The 22174-nt window shown below is 37.8% G+C and overlaps 1 protein-coding gene across 2 annotated transcripts in view; it reads right to left on the reverse strand.

Annotated features, from left to right (window-relative positions):
- Positions 1 to 20390, reverse strand: part of flot2a (flotillin 2a) — a 30138-nt gene extending 9748 nt beyond the window's left edge. Inside the window, exons 1-3 of one of the 2 annotated variants that reach the window (XM_073840829.1) lie at positions 20169 to 20390; positions 10631 to 10712; positions 6138 to 6228 (exon numbers count right to left, since the gene is read on the reverse strand). In XM_073840829.1, coding sequence (XP_073696930.1) covers positions 6138 to 6228; positions 10631 to 10712; positions 20169 to 20217 — 222 coding nt within the window. In that variant the 5' untranslated portion in view covers positions 20218 to 20390. Of the gene's footprint in view, positions 1 to 6137; positions 6229 to 6799; positions 6891 to 10630; positions 10713 to 20168 lie in introns of both variants that reach the window. The other variant, XM_073840830.1, reaches the window with a different exon arrangement.
- Between the last annotated feature and the right edge of the window lie 1784 nt (positions 20391 to 22174).

Below are 22174 nucleotides of genomic sequence, written 5' to 3' on the forward strand. Positions count from 1 at the left end.
ATTTGTTAAATGTTCCATGACTAAAAATGGTTTAAAAAAAAAAAAAAAAACACCACTTCGGGTCAACTTTGCACCAGGGCCATCCTCTGCAGACTTATTTAAATATTGCACAGGAAAGATTTCCAGATTGATGTTGCGAAGTGAAAAAACATGTTGTGTCCTGACTGACCCATGATACGATCTGCCTGATCGAATCACAGTGATCACATGTTAATGCCAAGTGTAAACGCAGCCAAAGACAGGGAGATTATACTTTCTGCTATATTTTATCTATACCACCCAGCCCTAAGTATGAATTAAAGGATTATTTTACTTCCAGAATAAAAATGTCATTTAAGATGTCCATGTCTGTCTTTCTTCAGCTGAAAAGAATTGAAGGTTTTGAGGAAAACATTCCATTTTTCTAAATATACTGGACTTCAATGGGGATCAATGGGTTGAAGGTCCAAATTGCAGTGCTCTACTTGATCCCAACCAAGGAATAAGGGTCTTATCTAGTGAAACGATTGGTCATTTTCTCCTCATCCGACATCGTTTTACTTTTTTTGTAAAGGGCATTTGCTTTATAAACAGTGGGTTGGTACTTCTGCATATGTCACACGTGACCTTTCCATTTGACAGTGTAATGCATGAGGTCGAGACAGTGCAAGATGAGCATTTGTGGTTAAAAAGCTTATACATTTTTTTAAAAGAAACTGACCGATCATTTAACTACATAAGACCCTTATTCCTTGGCTGGGATTGCGTAGAGCCCTTTAAAGCTGCACTGAAACTGAAACCCATTGGCCCCCATTGAAGTTCATTATATGGAGAAATATCCTGGAATGTTTTCCTAAAAAAAAATAAAAATAAATAAATAAATAAAAGTCTTTTTGACTAAAGAAAGAAAAACATGAACATCTGGGATGACTTGGGGTAAATGACTTGGAGTAAATTATCAGGTAATTTAATTCTGAAAGTGAACTAATCCTTTTGGAACTTACAATTAGTGTAAAGGGTGGTAAAACCAAACCTCATGGAAGAAAAAAAAAAGCTTTTTGAGTTATAAACGTAAAAGTGGGTCAAAATGTTCATGTCTGCATGCAAAATAAAGTAAAGGAATAACTGTAAGACATTTGCAATTCAACCAACGTGCAAACCCAAGGCCTGGATTTTCCACCCCTTTACTTTGGATGTGAAAAGGAAAGGAGAATGAAGTCATGCTTCAGAAAGAGAGGGGGGAATTTTTGTAATACTGAACTACAACCAGCTTCCCATATAAAAAAAAATGTTCAGAGCTGAAAAAAATCTGTATGTGGCCTGGTTACTGGAGCAGTACATAACTGAGACAAAAGCTGATTTCAGTGCTGTGTCAAAGGTGAACTTCAACCAACTCTGGCAGGAGGGTAGTTGAGCAGTCATCAAACAGTTAAGGATGTGGTACATTACAAGCAATGCAATATACAGCATGATGCCACAAATGTGGGTGGGGAAAATCATTAGTCGCAAAATGAATCTCAAATGACTCCATATTACAGGAGTAATGCCCTGTGAATGGCATCTTGTAATGGCTGGTCTAGTATGGCTCTAGATAAATGGTCCAGGTCTGGAACCATATTTTCAAATAGAAAAACTGACAATACATTTTTAGAGAAATCAGAATGAAGGCCTGTTCACACCAAAATTAAAATTCAGTGCAAAAATTTGCTGCAATAAACATTAACATTTTCACATAGATCTCTTTTTAATTCCACTGCGAAGAAAACTGGCCAACCAACAAGATTTCTACTTTACTTTTAGTCACATGCTCAGAGCTGCTGCTGTTACACAAAACCATGATTGTGAACCAAGCATTCTGTGTCCAGGAGTAACCCGGGTATTTCTGCTTTTTTAAAAATCAGTCTAAACAGACAAACTGCATGTGAAAATTCGAACAAATGTTCCTGCTAAACACTCCCTTTGGTGCGAACAGGCCTTGATAGGCCAGTGTAAAAGATTAAAAAGAATTTTACAAAGATTAGTCATTAATGAAATCTAATAGAGTTATTTTGTAATCAGCAGTCATTTAAGACAGACATGAAAATAAAAAATGTTGTAGCATTCACAGTCAACAGGGGGAGCCATGCTTCAACAAGCATTTAAATCAAGGCTGCATGCACTGATGACCACATTTTCACCCAAACTAGAACAAGAACCATTCACATGGCGCGCTCATGGGAAACCACAACATAAACTCAAAGAGAGGAAATCATGCAACAGTAAAAATGAAAGTAGGGCAACTAAAAATGTGCTCTAAGATTAATGAGAAACACTTTCTCTTCTTTTCAGATTAAGGAGAAAATCTTGAAAAATAAATAAAGAAAACCCAGTGCTATTATCATCTGGATCTGTATCTTTGTCTGCTGGTGAACATGTATAAAGACTGATTCATAATAGAAAACAGACTCAAGGAGGAGGATATCACAGAGGACTGGGTGGTCAGCAGATAAGTGGGTCCATTAGTTCAACAGCTGCAAGGCCTCCATTTACAAATCACTCGAGACAGACTTCCCACAGTTGCTCTAAAACTAGACGGGGTTTAACTAGAGATGCAATGATACACTGATATGGATTAATGCACCAATCAAATGAGAGACTAACAATATGATACAACGCATAAAAATTAATCAATATAGGGATACTAGACACATTTTAGAGAGCATAGAAGGCCAAAAGACTTTCATGATAGTTTCAATCGCATTGCACAAGGAAATGATGACCTGTCATCAGATGACAGATGATCTCACGTGCAACTTGATTTTTTTATTATTTTAGTACTCAGTATTTTTCCGAAATTTCATAGAGCTCACCGATTCAAATCATAACTATATTGTTTTAAGGTATCAGCAAATGTTGCATTGCTGTCTGAGAGAATAAAAATCAAATATATTGATGAAACACCCAAATTAGGTATAACTTGCAGGGCAATGTAGTATATTAAAGACTCATTCTTATTGAATAACCTTTGCTGTTTTTATACAACGGACAAATTTATTCAAACAGTCTCTCTACGAAAAGTCTCTATGGAGACTGGATTGTGGAATGTCTTGTTTAAGTTCCTCATCCAGTCACATGTGACTACCAGAGATAAATGCCCTGTAATGGCTTGACTGCTTCTTCATGTTATAATGCTCTCATTGTTCACACCAGACTAAGTATTCACAGAGAGAAAATAACACTTGGGAAAAAAGAGAGAGAGAATCTTTGGGAAATGAAATTTAAGACCTTACAATACAGGTAATGCAATGTGTTCAGTTGCAACCATAGTGGAAACAAGTATTTCCTCTCTGAAGTTGGGTTTTCAAAAGAGCAGACAACTGTTCATTAGAGTAAACATGTGAGTTTGGTCAACCACTGCAAGTTTTGGCACGCTGATAATAGAGATAATAAAAAAAAACTGCCATGGTAAAAAAATCAAAGAATAGAACAAATCAGCACAATTTCATTCAGAATCATTTGACTGTTCAAAAAAAAGCTTTTAGATGCTTAGAAAAAGAAAACAATTACAAACATCTGCAACATCTAATGACAATGACATGAAGGTCACAGAATGTGGCAACATATTGGCTCTGTTTCAAAATCTAGGAAGATTAATCACCTCATTTTGTATCTTTTGTGGAAAGCCAATCTCATAGTTTACTGTCATGGTCCCTTGGACAATTTTAATCCAATTTTTCAGTCATATACTGTATATTTTTATACTTGTTAGAGTAGGTACATTCAGACCTTGTCGGATTTAAAGTAATTACAAGACTTAAAGGGTTAGTTTACCCAAAATAATTACAATTCTGTCATTAATTCACCCTCATGTTGTTCTAGACCAGTAGGACCTTTGTTCATCTTCGTAACTCAAATAAAGATATTTTTGCTAAAATCCCAGAGCTTTCTGGTCCTACATAGACAGCAATGCAACTGACACGTTCAAGGCCTAGAAAGGTAGTAAGAACATCAATAAACAAGGTTAAAGGGATAGTTCATCCCAAAATGAAAATTTGATGTTTATCTGCTTACCCCCAGGGCATCCAAGATGTAGGTGACTTTGTTTCTTCAGTAGAACACAAATTAAGATTTTTAACTCAAGCTGCAGTCTGTCAGTCATTTAATGGCAGTGAATGGGCACCAAGCCTTTTAAAGTAAAAAACAAACATGCCCCAACAAATTACACCCTGCGGCTTGTGGATGTCCTAAGACACGAAACGGTCAGTTTTTGAGAGAAACTGAACAGTATTTATATCATTATTTACCTCTGATACACAGCAATATCCAACTGCCTGGGCGCGTGCTCAGCATCCGGCGAGTTAACAGTGTACGCGCTCTGGCATAGTATACGCAAATGCCGGAAGTGACCTGTCATGTGTATACGACACTCATTGTTTACACAGTGCACAGAGATTGTGGGTATAGCGGCTATTCAAAATGGTTATTACTTGCGCTTATCCTGATTGTTCAAACTGATTTAAAGCCTGATCGCTTGAAGTTATCGTTGCTTGCTCTTCGGCTGGATATCAACAGACCCATACACTTAGTAAAAGTGTGGGGAGACAGCTGGATATTGCTTTGTACCAGAGGTAAATAATGATATAAATACTGTTCAGTTTCTCGCAAAAAACGATCGTTTCATGTCTTAGGACATTAATGTATCGTCACAAGTCGCAAGGTTTCATTTGGATTTGTCTGTGCATGATTTTTTTTACTTTAAAAGGTTTGGTGCCCATTCACTGCCATTAAATGACTAACAGACTGCAACGGTTTGAGTTAAAAATCTTCTTTGTGTTTTACTGAAGAAACAAAGTCACCTACATCTCAGATGCGCTGACGGTAAGTAGAAAAAACATCAAAGTTACATTTTTGGGTGAACCATCCCTTAAGTGACATCAGTGGTTCAACCATAAGTTTACGTAATTTAAACTACGAGAATGCTTTTTGTGCGCATAGAAAACAAAAATAACTTTATTCAACAATTTATTTTCTTCAGTCTCAGTCTTTGACGTGCGTTCATGAGAGTGTCACGACCTATGACACAGAAGAGAACAAATTGTTGAACACAATTGTTGGCCGCAAAAAGCATTCTCGTAGCTTCATAAAATTAAGTTTGAACCTTTGACAACACATGGACTATTTTAAAAATGTCCTTACTACCTTTCTGGGCCTTGAACATTGTAGTTGCGTTGCTGTAAATGCAGGGTCAGAAAGCTCTCATATTTTATAAAAAAATATCTTAATTTGTGTTCCGAAGATGAACAAAATTCTTAGGGGTTTGGAACGACGGTGAGTAATTAATGACAATTTTCATTTTTTGGGTGAACTATCCCTTTTAAAATATTCATGTCCTTGTAGAACTTGTAAACCCTGAATTTTCTAAGAGCTACGACTTGTAGCACCTGACTACTGCAACATAATGAGAAAACATTTGAAACGCAGTGGCTTCGGCAGTAAAATGTGGTAATTACGTAATATTTCTGTTTAATACTTAACATAACTCAGTATTGTAAATGTCTTATTATAATATCCTGCTAAATAAACTTTAACTTTATTAATAATGCATTTGCATAACAATAACAATTGTTACTTCCCGTACTGTGGTTTTGTCTAAGACTTCACAGACTAATTTTGGTTTTAATAGTCTTGCCACAGAAATGCATTACTCCGAGCCTGAAAATGTAAAACATCTTGGGTTGCATCTAGTGATTATAGTCACTGTATAAGGGTTACATTTCAGATAGGGTGCTGTCTTTAGAAGACAGCTGCCTATGTAGGCAGTATACAACAAAACATCTCACTGGGTTTTGGAACAGAGCAATTCTTGTAAATTGTTTTGTCGTTTTACTTAACACAAATTACAGTATTGCGAGGAAGCTTTTCCCCAAATTACCAATACATTTTCAGCTTTTTCAGTCTTTGATTGACTGAACAACAGTTAATCACGTTAAACACAAACCAGTGACCTTCAGTCTGATTAACATACTAAGATTAGCACTGTTTATCCCTGAGGGGAAACAAATTCAGGGACCAGAAAAGGAGGGAAGGAAATGAGAGGAAAAAGCATGATAAAGGGTTGCTGGGTCTGAAACCTGAAAGTGGCATTTGGAGCTGAGGTTAGGTGAGGTAAGGTGGTTTACCTGTGCCACACCTGTGACAGTAATAGCTACCCCCTCCGCTGTCTCTACATCCTCACACTTGGGTTGCAGGGTCATAATCTCAAGGGTTATCCTGTGGAAAACGCAAAAAAGGGAAACAAACCAAAAAAGTTGGCTATGATCTACGGGAAGAATGTCAAGCGGCGTGAAAACAGGAAAGAAGGTGGGATTAAAGAAAGACGGGAAGGTAAACAACACAAAATGGAGCTGTAGGGTGAAAATACGAAGACACAACCACTTGGTCAGCACAAATCAGGTGTTTTGACTGCGGGATGTAATGGCATCCTTTGGATTCAGATTCCCAGAAGCTTAAAGATATTTGCCAACCCACAATATTCCCGAAAGCCCGTCTGATATGTTCGTCATCCATTACAGAGCCGACAGTCAAAACAGGCTGATGTGAGACATTAGTTACATGAGCCATGAGCGCTGCGTAGCCAAACTCCAGACAAGGATAGTGAGAGATGACTGGCTCTCCTTCACTGCAGAGGAAGACCAACACAAGGGTGTGGAAGAGAGCGTGGAAGCATGTGTATGTGTGCAACGTAGGAAATGGAACCAGGCCACCGCCCTTTTACATCCTGAGCGCTTGAAATTGTTCTCACTGTCTCAATTGGTTGGCTTGTTTCATTCAGTGTGATTACCTGAGCGACCCCTGTCACATCCAAGGGGACACCCTCCGAAGTTTCGATATTCTCACAGCGACAGAGGATGGTCATTATCTCCAGAGAGAGTCTATGTGGGGGAGATGGGGGGTGGAGGGGAGGGGGAGACAGGGTGAGGAGGGAGGGAAGGAGGGGAGGCAGGACAGCACAATATTATCAGTGTGTTAACATTATGTGAAAGGGGAGGGCAGAGGTCGGGGTTCAAGGTTAGGGAGGATGGGTGCTGGTGTTGATTGCAGTTGAATCCAGACCATCAGGGAACCGCTGTCGGCTGCATATGGAGAGATCTTTCATATCATGTCATTTATCTTTGAAATCTCATGACTGACTCTGAACGTCTTATTCAGTATATCTATTCAATAGATCTATTAGGCTTTGCCTTTACACTATCTGTGAAAAGGTTGATTCACAATAAAATGATTAATCTTACTTAACTTTTTTAATAGATTCTAATATCATTTTAACAGAATGTGACTTAACATATAAACATTTTGTGTAAGTCAATTGCATCTCATACTCTTTACGTAGGCTACAAATTCAAACCAAGATGATAACTGCTATGAAATTAAAGGGGTCTTGAACTGAGAAATCAAAATTCCTTTGATCGTTTGGCATATAAGAGGTCATTGTACTATAGGTTATGGAATGTGCCACTTTATGACTTTACGCTCACCGATTCACGCATGTAGTATAAAAAATGAGAAAGACAAATGCTGGTCTTCACAGAACATTAACAAGACACTGTGCAGTGCAAAGTTGTGGAAAAAGTTGTGGGTCTTTGCATTGCCTTCTTTCTGATCCCAACATTAGAAAAGACTAGATTAACTTTATTTTTAATTAAGTTCCAGACCGCATTAGTAAGAACTTGGTCCTTTGTTCACTCAATTTTACTGCGGATCAGTTTACAAACAAGGTACAATTCAACACAGGATTTAAAGAAAGATTGAAACTAAAAGACAATGCTGTGCCAACTATATTGGACCCAACAGTAATGTCGCACCACATGGTCACTTTGTCTATTATTGCAGATTGTTTGATATGTACTGAAAATTTATGTGTACATCTACGAAGGATGTAGGCTGTCAAACAAGCTAATCATAGCAGTGGGCGTTTACTTCCGAGTTTACAATTTGCCATGCCTATGAGGGGGTTCTGATGAGTGGGGTTAAAACAGGACAGAAAATAGCCTATCACTTCTAAATTATCATGTTTTTTGATGATAAAATCTTGATAACATTATAAGTGGACCTCAGAGAACAATACCAAAAGAAAAGCAGTTCAAGACCCCTTTAAGTTAGATATTAATAATACAAACACAATGGAGAGTGTTTGGCAACTAGCATTGACTATAGTCAAGGCAAATGTTTGGGCAAAAGTAGGAGTATGTATTCCAGCTTTATTTTTGCTTTAACAATTTTGAAATTTAAAATAATACACAAAGCAAATAATGCGATCAAGATCCAAATATAAGACCCACTTACTGCAGGCTCAAAATGTTTCACATTGTCGAGTCGTGCAGTTCAGCACAAGCTAACTGACTTACGGGGTGGAAACTGGGTCCCAGATGGCATACTATTTCTAGTCGATTGTTGGGTTAATATAGCTCAACCTTAAAATAGCCCAAACTCATTTAACACAGGACAGTTCACAGTCAAGATACCATAGTCTAGGATTCAAGCTATTTATGCTATTTATGCAATATCTACCAAGACATTTGTTGTAAGCAGCAAGTATGGACTGCTCATCAATGGCTTTTGTCTGTATACTTCAAGCTAATTTATTTCTCTTTTGGTCTTTTTCTAAATGAGCAGCTTTTTAACTGGACTGAAAAGAAAGGGCGTGCCTGCATCAGCAACATGCACAAGGATATGCAGTAGGACCCTCAACTGAATGTTTAATTTCAGTCCTTGTGCTGCAGCAAGCCCTACCGCTCTCTCAATCTTTCAAAATTAGATCAATGCAGCTTTTAGAGCTGCCTGCAAACTACATTACTACGTTCTTTATCAGGAAAGGGGGGATGGTAGGAGACATCCCACCCAGCCTTGCTTTATTTCTAAGCTACGCATTCAACTGAACAACTGTTGTAACCACCGTTTACAACATAATCTATATTTACAGTTCTTTTCGACTTTTACTTCCTCTCTGGAAATTGGCAGTTGTTTCATCTTCCTACTGCCTCAATTAACAATAAAGAGGATGAAATATACATTTTCATTTTAGCTGTAACATTTACACTGATAGCTGCGTTTCTGCAATAGACTTTTTCCACACATTCATGTGTTGACACTCTGATACGTGACTAACTTCCTACATGTTTTCCTGTCAATGGATGGCAGTCAGTTTTGGGAAATCAAACAAACTGTTACTAGTGAACTTCCCAACAAAGCTTTCAAACGGTTTATTTAAATGCATGACTGCATCTAAAGTGGTAAATATGGAAGTTATTCTCAAACAGATCAATTACTCTAGAACTAAATCCTTTTTCAGCTGTGCAGACATGGAAGTGTGATAAAAGTCTACTGATCGGTATTCTTCCACAGAGTTGATTTAGCATAATAATCTTATGATCCCCAGTAGTGAGATACCAGAAACAAATCAGATTCAGACACACACGGGTGAGTCCAGCGCTTAAAGGCAGGTTAGCTCAGCAAACACTTAAAGAAATGAACAGGAGAGGAACATCAGAGAAAAGGCAGGCTGGTTATTATAGATTGCACATGCATAACTATCTCAATAATGATCAAAGGAGGAAACAGGAAATGGAAAAAAAATCACACATTTCAGAATGATATAGAGTTCTAATGTTCTAACACCTATAAGTAATAAACAGTGCTCATATTGAATGACATATTGGCGTATCATCTGTTTAAAGCTCACTTTTACAGACGTTTTACTCTTACAGTTACGGTCCAAAAAATGTCTACGGACAAATTAGATCATCAGTAATAAATAAGCCTGATGTGCCGGAGTGACACAAGCTGTTATTTAAACCGTTAATGCAATCAGTGATATTGACACCGCAAATATACAAATAAGAAAGTTAACCCTGGGTTTACGAAACCTGAATAACCAGGGTTATTTCCTAACCCGACGCAGAGAATGAAAATGTGGGACACAAAAAATCATAACCCAGGTTTCCTATAACCCAGCGTTAACAATGTTAAATGTCAAAAGCCATATGTAATTTTAGCACAGCTGCAGTTCCACAGATTTTTGGAAGTACTATGTATACATCAGCAGATGCTGCGCCATTAATGAGCTTCTATTTGTAACCACTGAAGCTGAACTTCAGTCAACATTCTAGTATTGTTAACTCGGTTTATTTTTCCAAACACTGGCCCTGGATACTCGGGCTCTTAATGAAGTGAGTTCATGTGAATGGGGGGTTTGAGTACTGATATATTAGACAATGTTTGTGTTTAACATCTGTAAGCTGTCTAGGCTTAAGTCTATATCACTGAACACACATTTAAAAGGAAGAGTGCTTAACAGATACTTTATTTCTTTCTTGGATAGCAAACAGAGTTCTTTTAGTTACTATCGATGTCTTTAAAATGTTAGTTAGGCACAGATGTGTGCACTCTGGAGTTCCTTTAAAGTAGACATATTATATTCGAGTTTAAATCGTCTATCCAAAGAAATGTGAGCATGTCGTGACAACACTAAAATGGTCCTAACGCCCACTCAAGAGGAACTGAAATGTACGTATATGGAGAATAGAGTCATTCAGTCAGTGTGAGAATGATTTGTTTATATTGTGAGCGAGTAAACACAACAGAAGGAGTAAATGTGATGAATGAACATTCTTACTTCTGTATGTCGGTGATAAGCCACCATGCCCAGGCCCAGCCGCCCACTGTATAGCTCTTCTCATCAGAGCCACAGCAGCCACCTGAGAAAATAAGCACAACATATTTAGCACAAATACACATTCCACACTAATCTCGCTTTTAAACTCAAACATGCTTGCAATTAGTGGTTCAATGGATCACAAAACTCTCGGTTTAGATCATATTACAGTTTTTGGCTACGTTCACACTGCAAGCCTTAGTGCTCAATTCCTTATTTTTCTGTATAGCTGTTGACATTTTCATTCTAAATTTCCAGTGATTTCAGATCATGGTTCTGAACTGATATGCATGTGCAAAAGAACAATTCAAACATGGTTGTCAGGTTTTCACAAAAAAAAAATCTGCCCAATTGCTCTTTAAAATAAGCCCAAAACTAGCCCAATCACGTTCTGGGAGTAAATATCTTTAACCTATGGAATTGAAGAACAACCTGCGGCAACAGTGAAAAAGTAGCCTATTGACGTGGGAAAACACTAACAGTGGACTTGCCAACACTTGTGCAGCACGCCATCATACAAAAGTAAACAATAGGACCAAAGAAAAAGAAAAACGCTGATGCATTTATTTATTGTGCAATCTGCCACAGAACCCAGCAAAATTATGTGCAGGCAATATGAAAAATAAAGACAAGGATGGGTGCAGAATTGTGATGAATGTAGATCTAGAGTGACGTAAAAGTAGCATGAATCCGGATATGACTGTTCACACTGCGATCACACTGCAAAACTTCTGACCTGTATCAGATTTAGTACGACATATGGAAGTGGCACAAATCGGAATTGAAAAGATCAGATTCCACTTGGTTTGTGCTGTTAACACTGTCTGTGAAAAACAGATCACAATCTGGATTTGGGCTTCATTTGCCTGCAGTGTGAATGCAGCCTTTGAGTCACAGACGGATTGGATCGTTTTTCCTGATCAGCAAGAAAAATATTCCAATTCCAACTATTCCAACTTTGCTTTCCATTTATTATTTAAAGCTAAGTACTTCTTTGATACTATAGCAAAAACTACTAGTCTACCTAAGAAAGTTCAACCATGAAATAAATGCAGTTAAAATAAGAAAAGAACAAATACACAAATAACAGTTACAAAGTTACAAAAAGTAGTAAGTATTCAGGTACAGAAACAAAATAAAGTGCAAACTGCAAAATAACACTGCATAGTGTTCAGTGTATAAATTAAATATGCATTAAACTTTGTCAAAGCTGTCTTTTGTTGTTAATAGGCTGCTGTCACTTTAAGACCTGATGCACATATCTAACATAATGATACACATCCTCCGCAAACTAAGAAGAGCAAGAGCACCAGCCCCCATCATGTACACATTTTACCGAGGAGCCATCGAGAGCATCCTGTCTAGAGCCCTGCATTTGAGCCCGAGCCCGTCGGGGCCCGACTTTTTTTGCCCCTAGGGCCGGGCTTCGGGCCAATTTTCACGTCATAACTTGCACGCATATCGGGCTTCGGGCCTGCTTTAGAAAAAAAATAAAAAGTTTAATGAGATTTAATGCGTGCGTCCCCGGAAGCGCCAGTGATGCCTAACTCGCGCATAGCAGAGTATGAGCGGAGCGCGGAGTGGAGCGGTGTGATTTTGAATGGAGGAAAGAGCGGATTTTTTTAAAAGTCGGAGCGTCATGATTTTCACTCTCTTCAAGAGCGCTCCACCACCGCTCCATCATGAGTACAATTCATGCCAATGGTCCATAATATAACTGCACATTAAGCAGGAAATCATATGTTAAACATGTTCAGCTTGATAGAGATGGATCACTCAAATCAGAAATAGTGTGATCTGTAGGTAAAATAACTGACGAAACCGTATTATTTTCATTACAAACTTTGCACTGGATAAAGCAGCAATACTCTTTTAATGCTGACAATTATCAGCTGTGGTCGCTGGTCGGAACAAATATTGCACACTATGTTTGAAAATCTCCTGTTATTTTATTATATTTTATGAACAGGACTGTTACATTTCACACATACTTATTTATTTATTTATTTTTTGACGCGGAGCGGTGTTTCTGATATCAGTGAGCGAGGAGTGGAGCTGGAGCAGAGCGATTATTAAATGCAAGGAGCGCGGGGGGAAATTGTTGCCGCTCCACTCCGCTTACATACTCTGCGCAGCACAGAGATTTTCAGCCACGTGGTAAAGTTGTGTTTTTGAAGTTTTCTATATTATTATTAATTCTTTATATATTTGTTCATTATTCGTTTACTTTCCCACTGCGACTTTGTATGTTCCGGTTTTGCGCAGCAGAGCTGCCTGCCCAGTTTGAAATGCCTTTGTTCTGAGATGGTGATAATAAACTTTAAATCTAACATTGTGATATATTGATGTTTGTTTTATATCTGTGGATTGCATTGTAGACTAGTCAAGTGTTGATTTGATATATAGGTTAAATTGAGTAAACTCACTGTGGACCACATACCGCTTGGATATCGATGTCACTTAAAAAAACTAAAACTTACATTTAAAAAACAAACAAACAAACAAACAAAAAACTCCAAACATTTCTCTAAATTGTTCTGATAAAAAAACCAAAACGAAAAAACATAAACTTTCTATTAAATACGAATCTGGTCTATTTTAATGGCTGTAACAGTATAAGCTGTTTGGCGGAAAAAAAGACGGGCTTCGGGTCGGACTCGGGCCAAAATTTTTGATAAGCTGTCGGACACGGGCCGGGCTACAGCCTGTGCGTTTCGGGCCAGGGCCGGGCTAGGGCTTAGATTTAAGGCCCATGCAGGGCTCTAATCCTGTCTAGCTGCATCACTGTGTGGTTTGGAGCCTGCAATGCGTCCTGCCAAAAAACTCTCCAACGCATAGTCAGAGCAGCTGATCATTGGTGTCCCTCTACCCTCCCTCCAAGACATCTACAGCACACGTCTCACCAAAAAAGCCCTCTGTATAGCAGCCGATCCCACCCACCCAATGCAAAGCTTCTTCAGCCTGCTGCCATCAGGGAGGAGACTGCGGAGTCTCCAGGCCAGGACCAGCAGACTGAAGGACAGCTTCACCCATCAGGCTGTCAGGAAGCTCAACTCTCTCCCTACTCTGCCCCCACTCCCCTCACTCCCCTCTTCTGCCCCACAAACTTTCTGAACTCTGACACACACACACACACACACACACACACACACACACACACACACACACACACACACACACACACACACCAGTCACTTTGTGCAGCATTGGTCTGCCAACTACCTCACCTTCTCATAGACAGTTACAAGACTGCTCTGACACTTTACACATTACAAGCTTTGTTGCACTATATTGTTTACATGTTTACATGGTTTGCACTCTCTACCATGTGCCCTTACTTGTATATTGTGTTTTTCATTTTATACATTATGTTTATTTGTATTTATTCTTTGTATCTAATGGTACTGTTTGTATTTAATGTTACTGTTTGTATTTAATGTTACTTGTATGCACCATGGGTCTGAGAGTAACGCAATTTCAATTCTCTGTATGTCCTGTACATGTGGCAGAATTGACAATAAAGTTGACTTTGACTTTGATCTGATTTCTTTCTTAGCCGTTTTCGTTCACTTAAGACATAATCAACTGTGTTTACCAGAATGATTGCCGAAATGGGTATTTTGTCTTCATTTTATAAGATATAAGAAAGAGGATTCAGTTTGGTGTTTGCGCGATGTCTGAAACACAGCCCTCACAGCTGTACACATAGAAACCAGCGTGCGAGTACCAAAACGATTTTTTTTTTCACTTTTTTTTTGCACTGGAATGGTATTCAATTGCTTTGGTGTTTAAACACGTACAAATGATTCACATTTACTTTATACTGGTTCAATTAATCCGCAGATTACATGCACGCCGAACCATGGGGCTTGGTTCTTACGGATCACGGATTAACAACAATCTGTTCAATCATTTGTGGTATTAACTGTGATTAATTACATTTAATACTTAATACAAAAATTAACAATAATTTTGAATTTTGAATAAAATGTCAAATTTATTTAAAAAAAAAATCAAAACATATTTCCATTGTAATAATTAAATCTTTCAGCCCATTTTACAAGCTATTGGTCAGTTCCCACTTTCACCACCTACAAAAGGTAAAAACCTCACACTTGCCTCATAAAACTGGTTTATAAACTGTAAACTGAACAACATCATTACAACCACATGCACTAAAAATCATTGGAAAGCCCCAACTCACTGTTACAGGCTAACCAAACCACTTTGGTGGTTAAATGTTTACAGAAATCTGCTCAAGTCAATAATCAACCAGCTGTTCCAAATAAAACAGCTTGTGCACCAGTGAATATCTTACTAAACACAGTTCAAATATTTGGGATGTAAGATTTGCACCAAAAGTAACAGTAAAGACTTTCATAATTAGTATGGTTAACATACTAACATAATAAGAGTTTCCACAAAAATAATAAGCAGCACAACCATTTTCATTAGTTAATAAGAAGAAATGGTTTTGAGCACAAATCAGCATATTATATGATTTCGGAAAAATCATGTGACACTAAAGACTGAAGTAATGGCTGCTGAAAATTAAATTCTGCTATAACAGGAATAAACTACCTTAATAAAATATAATAACATATAATGGTTATTTTAAATTGTAATACTATTTTACAACATTACAGATTTTACTGTATTTCTTCACCAAATAAATACAGAAATGGTGAGCAGAGATTTCTTTCAAATACATTAAAAAAAAATTTTTTTACTGGCCCCAAACTGTTAAACAATAGTGTACATGAACACAGAATTACTATTCACTATTATAACTTCACTCATATAAGTATCAGATTTTCCCATCAAAAACAGATTAAAATCACAGACATTTTTTGGACACATGATATATGCACATCCTATTTGCCTTTAATTTTCATTATGTAAAATACAGTCTGCTGCGATTTGGCTAACAAACTAATGCTATAGGAGGCAAGCAATTACATGGGCAAGTGTAAAACAGACCTTCCAGGTCTCCAAGATGAAGCAAGATATTTAGGCTACTCGTCTATGCAAATATAGATATTTGTAGGCCAAACATGACAGATGACCTGGACTTCAGAGAGATAATCCAGGATCTATTACATTCAGCAGTCAGTGTTACAACATCCAGGTCATGTTGCCTGAAGTATGCATCAATCTGGACTCCTGAGCTTATGTTTAACATGTGATATGTATAAACAGTGGGGGCCTGTAACCATCAGGTATGTAAAATATGTGAGGACATTCCTCACAAATCTATGTATATGGGTCTGGTTCCTGAATATTCAAGATAGAGATCGTCTCCCTTCATGCCGCAATGGAAATACTGGAAACTCTTCCAACAAATTCCCTGGTGTCATCAGCTATTAGTGTGCAATCCTCAGCTGATGCTAGAATCACTTGCACAACTGCAGCCAGATCAGTCGCGTGAAAGACAGATTAGCCCATTGTAGTTTCTGTCATGTGACTTTATTTCATGAAACACGACCAATGCGGACACAATGTTCAGGCAAGTTAAGCAAAGAGGAAATGATTCCTCAAAAAATGGTACAGTTAGAAAAATCTACAGTTGGCAACTAAAGAGGACATCAGATGTAAAATTATTTTTCACATGGTGTTTGGATTTAAATGCATCTTAGCAGTTTGTGGACACAACCGCCCTACACTGATAAAAATCCATTTACTACTTTTTTTTCCTGGGCAGTATGACATCATACTGTTTAGGCCCCGCCCACAACCCCTGACGGACTGTCCTGTATTAGCATATTTCCGCTATCAGGTGTTTTCCCATCATTTTCTCTGCGCCTGAGCAGCTGTACTGACAACAATGTCTCGCAAGCAATGCAGGTGTTTGATAGTTGGATTTAAAAGTAAGAACATTCTGGGTTTTTTGACGGTAATGCATCACCAAATACACACACAAAAAAAAAAACAGAAGGGGTGGAGTGCAGTGTTGTTTTTGACAACCATCTTAGATTTAGTCTTAGTCTTTGGGACTAAAATGCTTCTTAGTTTTAGTCAAATTTTAGTCACTTCTATATGTGATAGTTTTAGTCCAATTTTAGTCGACGAAAAGTCAAAAAGGTTTTAGTCTAGTTTTAGTCGACGAAAAGTCAAAAAGGTTTTAGTCTAGTTTTATTCGACGAAAAGTCAAAAAGGTTTTAGTCTAGTTTTAGTCAAAAAAAGGGAAAAAAGTAGTCTTTTAACAAATTAATGTAGGTCAGTAAGTATTTTGCTGTTGGGTAGTGTCACTTATAAGTTCTGAAAATAGCAGATCTATAGTTCAACACAATGTGAGCTTCCGGATCGACTATTTTCACCAATAATTACAATAATGAAGGAATGTTTTAGAACATAAAAGACAAACAAGGATGGAATGCTAAAACGGCTTGCCATACTAGTATAGCAAAGAGTATTTAATGCTAAAACGGCTTGCCATAGCGTCAGATACTTTTTTATAGTAAGTAGATAAGTTTTAATTGGCATGCACAATAAGCGGAAATGTCATGCATTTTAAACGTCTGACGGACCACCCACTAACATTTTCGTCTATTCTCGTCTCGTCAACGAAAACTCACACACGTCTCGTCATGTTTTAGTCATCAACGAGCCATTTTTATCTCGTCATCGTCTTGTTATCATCATGAAAAAAAGTGGCGTCAACGAAATGATTTCGTCATCGTCATCGTTGACGAAAACAACACTGGTGGAGTGATCAGTAGCTTATTAGCATTTAAAGAGACATGCACCAAAACGACTTGCTGTAAACAGAACCATTTTTGACAAGGTAAAAGGGTGTTGTTTTACACAACCATTGAGTAATTTTAACCTAAATATTTCACAGCTATTTTATACAGACCCTAAAGAAAGACACCAACAGAGGGTTTGCACTTCTGTCACGATTTTGTCAATTACCAGGATGCATGGCCACATTGGCGATACTCTGATGTAAACAACAGCATGGATTGCACGGTTTATGTACTACTACATTGTCGTGAACATTTGAACTTTTACCATCTGGTCGGCGCTACAGAACACTGAGCACCAAAACGACCAGACACAGAAACAGTTTCTTTCCTCAGGCAATCCATCTCACGAACACTTGATCATAGAACATACAACACTATTATACACTCTTTACTCATTACTCAGTTTTTTATTTAATGCACATACTTACTTACATTCAAATATTGCACCTAATATACCTGTACATAGTAAATTGAATATTTTTGTATATTGTGTCTGCTACTTTTGCACATTGCCTGTGTTGTATACTTGTATATTGTTCTTTTTATAATCTGTGTTGTCATGTCACTGTCATTCTGTAGCACTGTGGAGCTTGTCACTAAAACAAATTCCTAGTATGTGTAAACATACCTGGCAATAAAGCTCATTCTGACAACACTCTACTAGTGGAAAATGGCCATCCGATGTCGCCTTTAAAAAAAAAAGAACTAGCACATTTTGTGACAGTGTACACTTTAGTGTCTTATGACTTAAAATCTGGGATTCATGCCTCTATCAGGTATGTTTGATAAACTATATAACATAAAAACTAACCAAATGCCAGTACCATCACACTTAAAGGAGTAGTACACTTTCAGAACAAAAATGTACAGATAATGTACCCACCCCCTTGTCATCCAAGATGTTCATGTCTTTCTTTCTTCAGTCGTAAAGAAATGGTGTTTTTTGAGGGAAACATTTCAGGATTTCCCTCTATATCAGCGGTTCCCAATTCCAGTCCTCGCGCCCCACCGCTCTGCACATTTTGCATGTCTCTCTTAGTTAACACACCTGATTCAGATAACCAGCTCATTAGAAGTAAGGTCCGTGCAGGAACTGCAATCCGATTGACATGGTCCCTGCAAAGTGTTCATTGCTCCCTGCTCCCTAAGCGGGGAAAATCTGTTTACTATACTTCGAAACATTCATTCAAATATTTGCGCTACGCCACCGCATGTAGCGCCTTCACACACAGATGAAACTTACTAGAGAAGTGTGACATAAGTGCATCTGTAAATAAATGCATTTTAAATGTACGTCTCGCACGCTTTAATGACCTTCAAATGGAACACATACGCTCGCTTCGAATTAATGAATAATGGCGGAATATCCTGTGATGTCCACTTCGAAGGGCAGTAACGTTGGAATAGAACAAACGTCGGAAGCGATGCGTGAAACACACAAAATGTGCAGAGCGGTGGGTCGCGAGGACTGGAATTGGGAACCACTGCTCTATATAATGGACTTCTATGGTGCCTCCGAATTTGAACTTCCACAATGCAGTTTAAATGCAGCTTCAAAGGGCTCTAAATGATCCCATCCGACGAAGAAGGGTCTTATCTAGCGAAATGATGGGTTATTTTCTAAAAACATTTACAATTTACATACTTTTTAATCTCAAACGCTTGTCTTGCACATTTTGTAGATAAGACCCTTCTTTCCACGGCTGTGATCGTTTAGAGCCCTTTGAAGCTGCATTTTAAAAGTTCAAACTCGGGGGACCATAGAAGTCCATTATATGGAGAGAAATCCTGAAATGTTTTACTCAAAAAACAATTTCCTTACAACTGAAAAAATGAAAGACATGAACATCTTGGCTGACAAGGGGGCGAGTACATTATCTGTAAATTTTTGTTCTAAAAGTGAACTACTCTTTTAAATGTGAATTGCTCAGAGGTCTTGACCTTTTTTTTTTGTCCCATATGTGCACGCAACCCCATTACTACTTGATTTCCCCTATTAAAAATAATGTAATTTAAAATTGTGAAACCCAGGAGCCTTTCTATAACATAGAAATCAAGGTTTTGAACTACATAGACGAGTCCCGGATTTATACATATAGGGGTATGCTAGAAGAGATAATAGACAATGATCAGCACATTATCACAAAATTAGTTTGTTTGTTTAGGATTGGCAGCCTTGTGGTCTTGATTGATAATGTTTCTATTAAACACGCCCACTTTTTTTCTTTAGAGAGAAAACGTGTTATAGTATTCTTCAAACAAGGCCTATAATCATGCTATGATAATCTGACAACATAGTAATATATAGACACAATTTTAAATTATTTATAATAAAATACAGACGTGGCAGCATGCACACAGTCAAAAAGCACAATACATAAATCGTATGTGTTTAATCTAAACAACTATACAAGCGAACGATACTCAAAGACCAAGATGATTTCAAGAGAAAAATCGATTTCATTGCGCAAGCACGTCGAAATCGAACAGAACAGCGCGCGAGTGAAACACAACAACAAAAGCCGAGTGATGGATTGTCTTCTTTCACACAACGCAAACTACAATGCAACAGGCACGCTACTCGACTTAGCGTAACGCTTGAGTAAATAAGACCTAATTGCAGTTACGCCGTCGAATATTATACATTTATGATGATTTGCATACACATTCCGCGTTAGATACATTTCAGATGAATATCATACACGCGAAAAGCGGACTGCTTTGAGGAAAAATGAAGGCAGTTGATAGGTTACCTGATACCACCAAGGCTTCATTTGGTCCGACCGTGTGGCAATTCCCCATATTTTTCCTGCCAGACGCCTTTAAAAGGCTACTCAGAAGGTGAGATCACTTCTTTTTTCCCGAGGACGACCGAACAGTGTTTTGAAAACAGTCAGATACAACAGCAGGGCACTCAATGCAGTCTTGTGTACACCATATTTCTCAAGATTTCTGCTTGCTTGCACGCACCAGTAGTCACCGCCCTTTCAGAGATATGACGACTGTTACAACGATACACATTAAATTTCTGTAGTTCTTGAAAGTTCCAGTAGAGCGCGCCATTTGACTTCAAATAAGCCTTAACCCTCTGGTACGCATTATGTTCTAACCATGAAATATTTTTTCACATTATTACGTGAAATAGCTTCAAAATATACAAATCAAAACAATTTTTTGGGGGGTATTTAGGAAAACGTTGGCATATGGCATCAGTGTACCACAATGGAAAATGGCCAAAAATAGTTTCTCTTTTAAATTATGATTTTGTTTTTAATTCAAATGCACATTTTTTTTTTTTGAAATTGATGCATCCAATCTTAATTCCCCTCAAAATCTGTCACACATACATGCAGACACATACACAAACGCTTCGGTCACTGAAGGCAAACTCATCTTCATTGACATTACATGGGAGAGCCAACTCTGCACTCTTCCTATTGCCCAATAGGGAAATGCATTACTTCAATTCCACTGTGGTACAGCTGTGGTACCTATTTTTCCGTAGTGGTACAGGGTTGCCATATGTCAACATTGATATTTTATCATTTTATAGTAAAACCTATATTAGATAATGTTGATTTGTGAATAGAAATATGTAATTTACTAACCAAAGATGGTGCAAAAAAAAAAAAAAAGTGTTTTAGAGGAACATTCAAATGTCATTTGACTTAAAAACAGCACATCATTGACTGCCTTAGGGCTGGCTCTTTTAATTACCATATTCCAATATATTGTATTTTTTCAGAATAACAAGGAAATGAGAAGAAATTAATTGCTGCCATATGGCAACTCCGTACTATAGAGCAGTGGTTCTTAATCCTTGTCCTGGGGGACCCCTGCTCTGCATATTTTGCATGTCTCCCTTATTTAACAAACCTGATTGAAATCATCAGCTCGTTAGTTCAGTTTATGTATCTCTCTCCTAACGAGCTGATGATCTCAACAGTGTTAAATAAGGGAGACATGCAAAATGTGCAGAGCAGGGGTCCCCCAGGACCAGGATTGAGAACCTCTGCTATAGAGGGTTAAACTCCAAAGATGCCTACAAAAACTTTCAATACAGTATTTGAAGGGTTTGGTTTTGGCTTTTAATATCAATTCTGGAGTACAAAGTTTACTACTTTGTCATTCAGCACCTGACAAACTCAGGTCAGATGCAACTTGGGGTTTTTGGCAACTTTACTCAGGATATTTTGGATGTCGGTTATTCATTATTTTAAAATCAAGATTGTTTTTCAGACTTATTTCACAAGAAATTCCAGGACAGAAATATCCACCTAACACAAAAAAATGTGAAATTGTGAAATCTGACCTGTTTGATATAGCTGATGTTTTCTTGGCTTCATGCTCGGATGCCGTTTTCTTATCTTGCTGTAAATCGGCGTTAGGCAGTGACATCATCACCTTCCACCCAGAGCTGACTATTCCTGCTGAAAAAAAACAAAAAAAAAAACAGACTGGTTTTAGAGTGGTTTTGGCCACTTCATTAGCTGGCCAGGATGGGAGACCAGCTAAAACCAGCTACTTCCATCTTAAACTAGCTAAGACCAGCCAACCAGTTTAGGCTGGTTTTAGCTTTTTTATTTTCAAACTGGGATTAGTTCTCTGCTTTGAGTTCCATGGAAAAGGAGAAAGTATTTCAGATAAACAATAAAAATTATCTTGGTTTTAGAAGAGACTTTTACCCAAAATGACTTAGAAATGTGGAACATCACAAGCACAACATGTCTATAGTACATAATGGCAAATTAAAAATATA

This window comes from Garra rufa, chromosome 5 (genome assembly GCF_049309525.1).
Source record: "Garra rufa chromosome 5, GarRuf1.0, whole genome shotgun sequence".
Classification (NCBI taxonomy): Eukaryota; Metazoa; Chordata; class Actinopteri; order Cypriniformes; family Cyprinidae; genus Garra; species Garra rufa.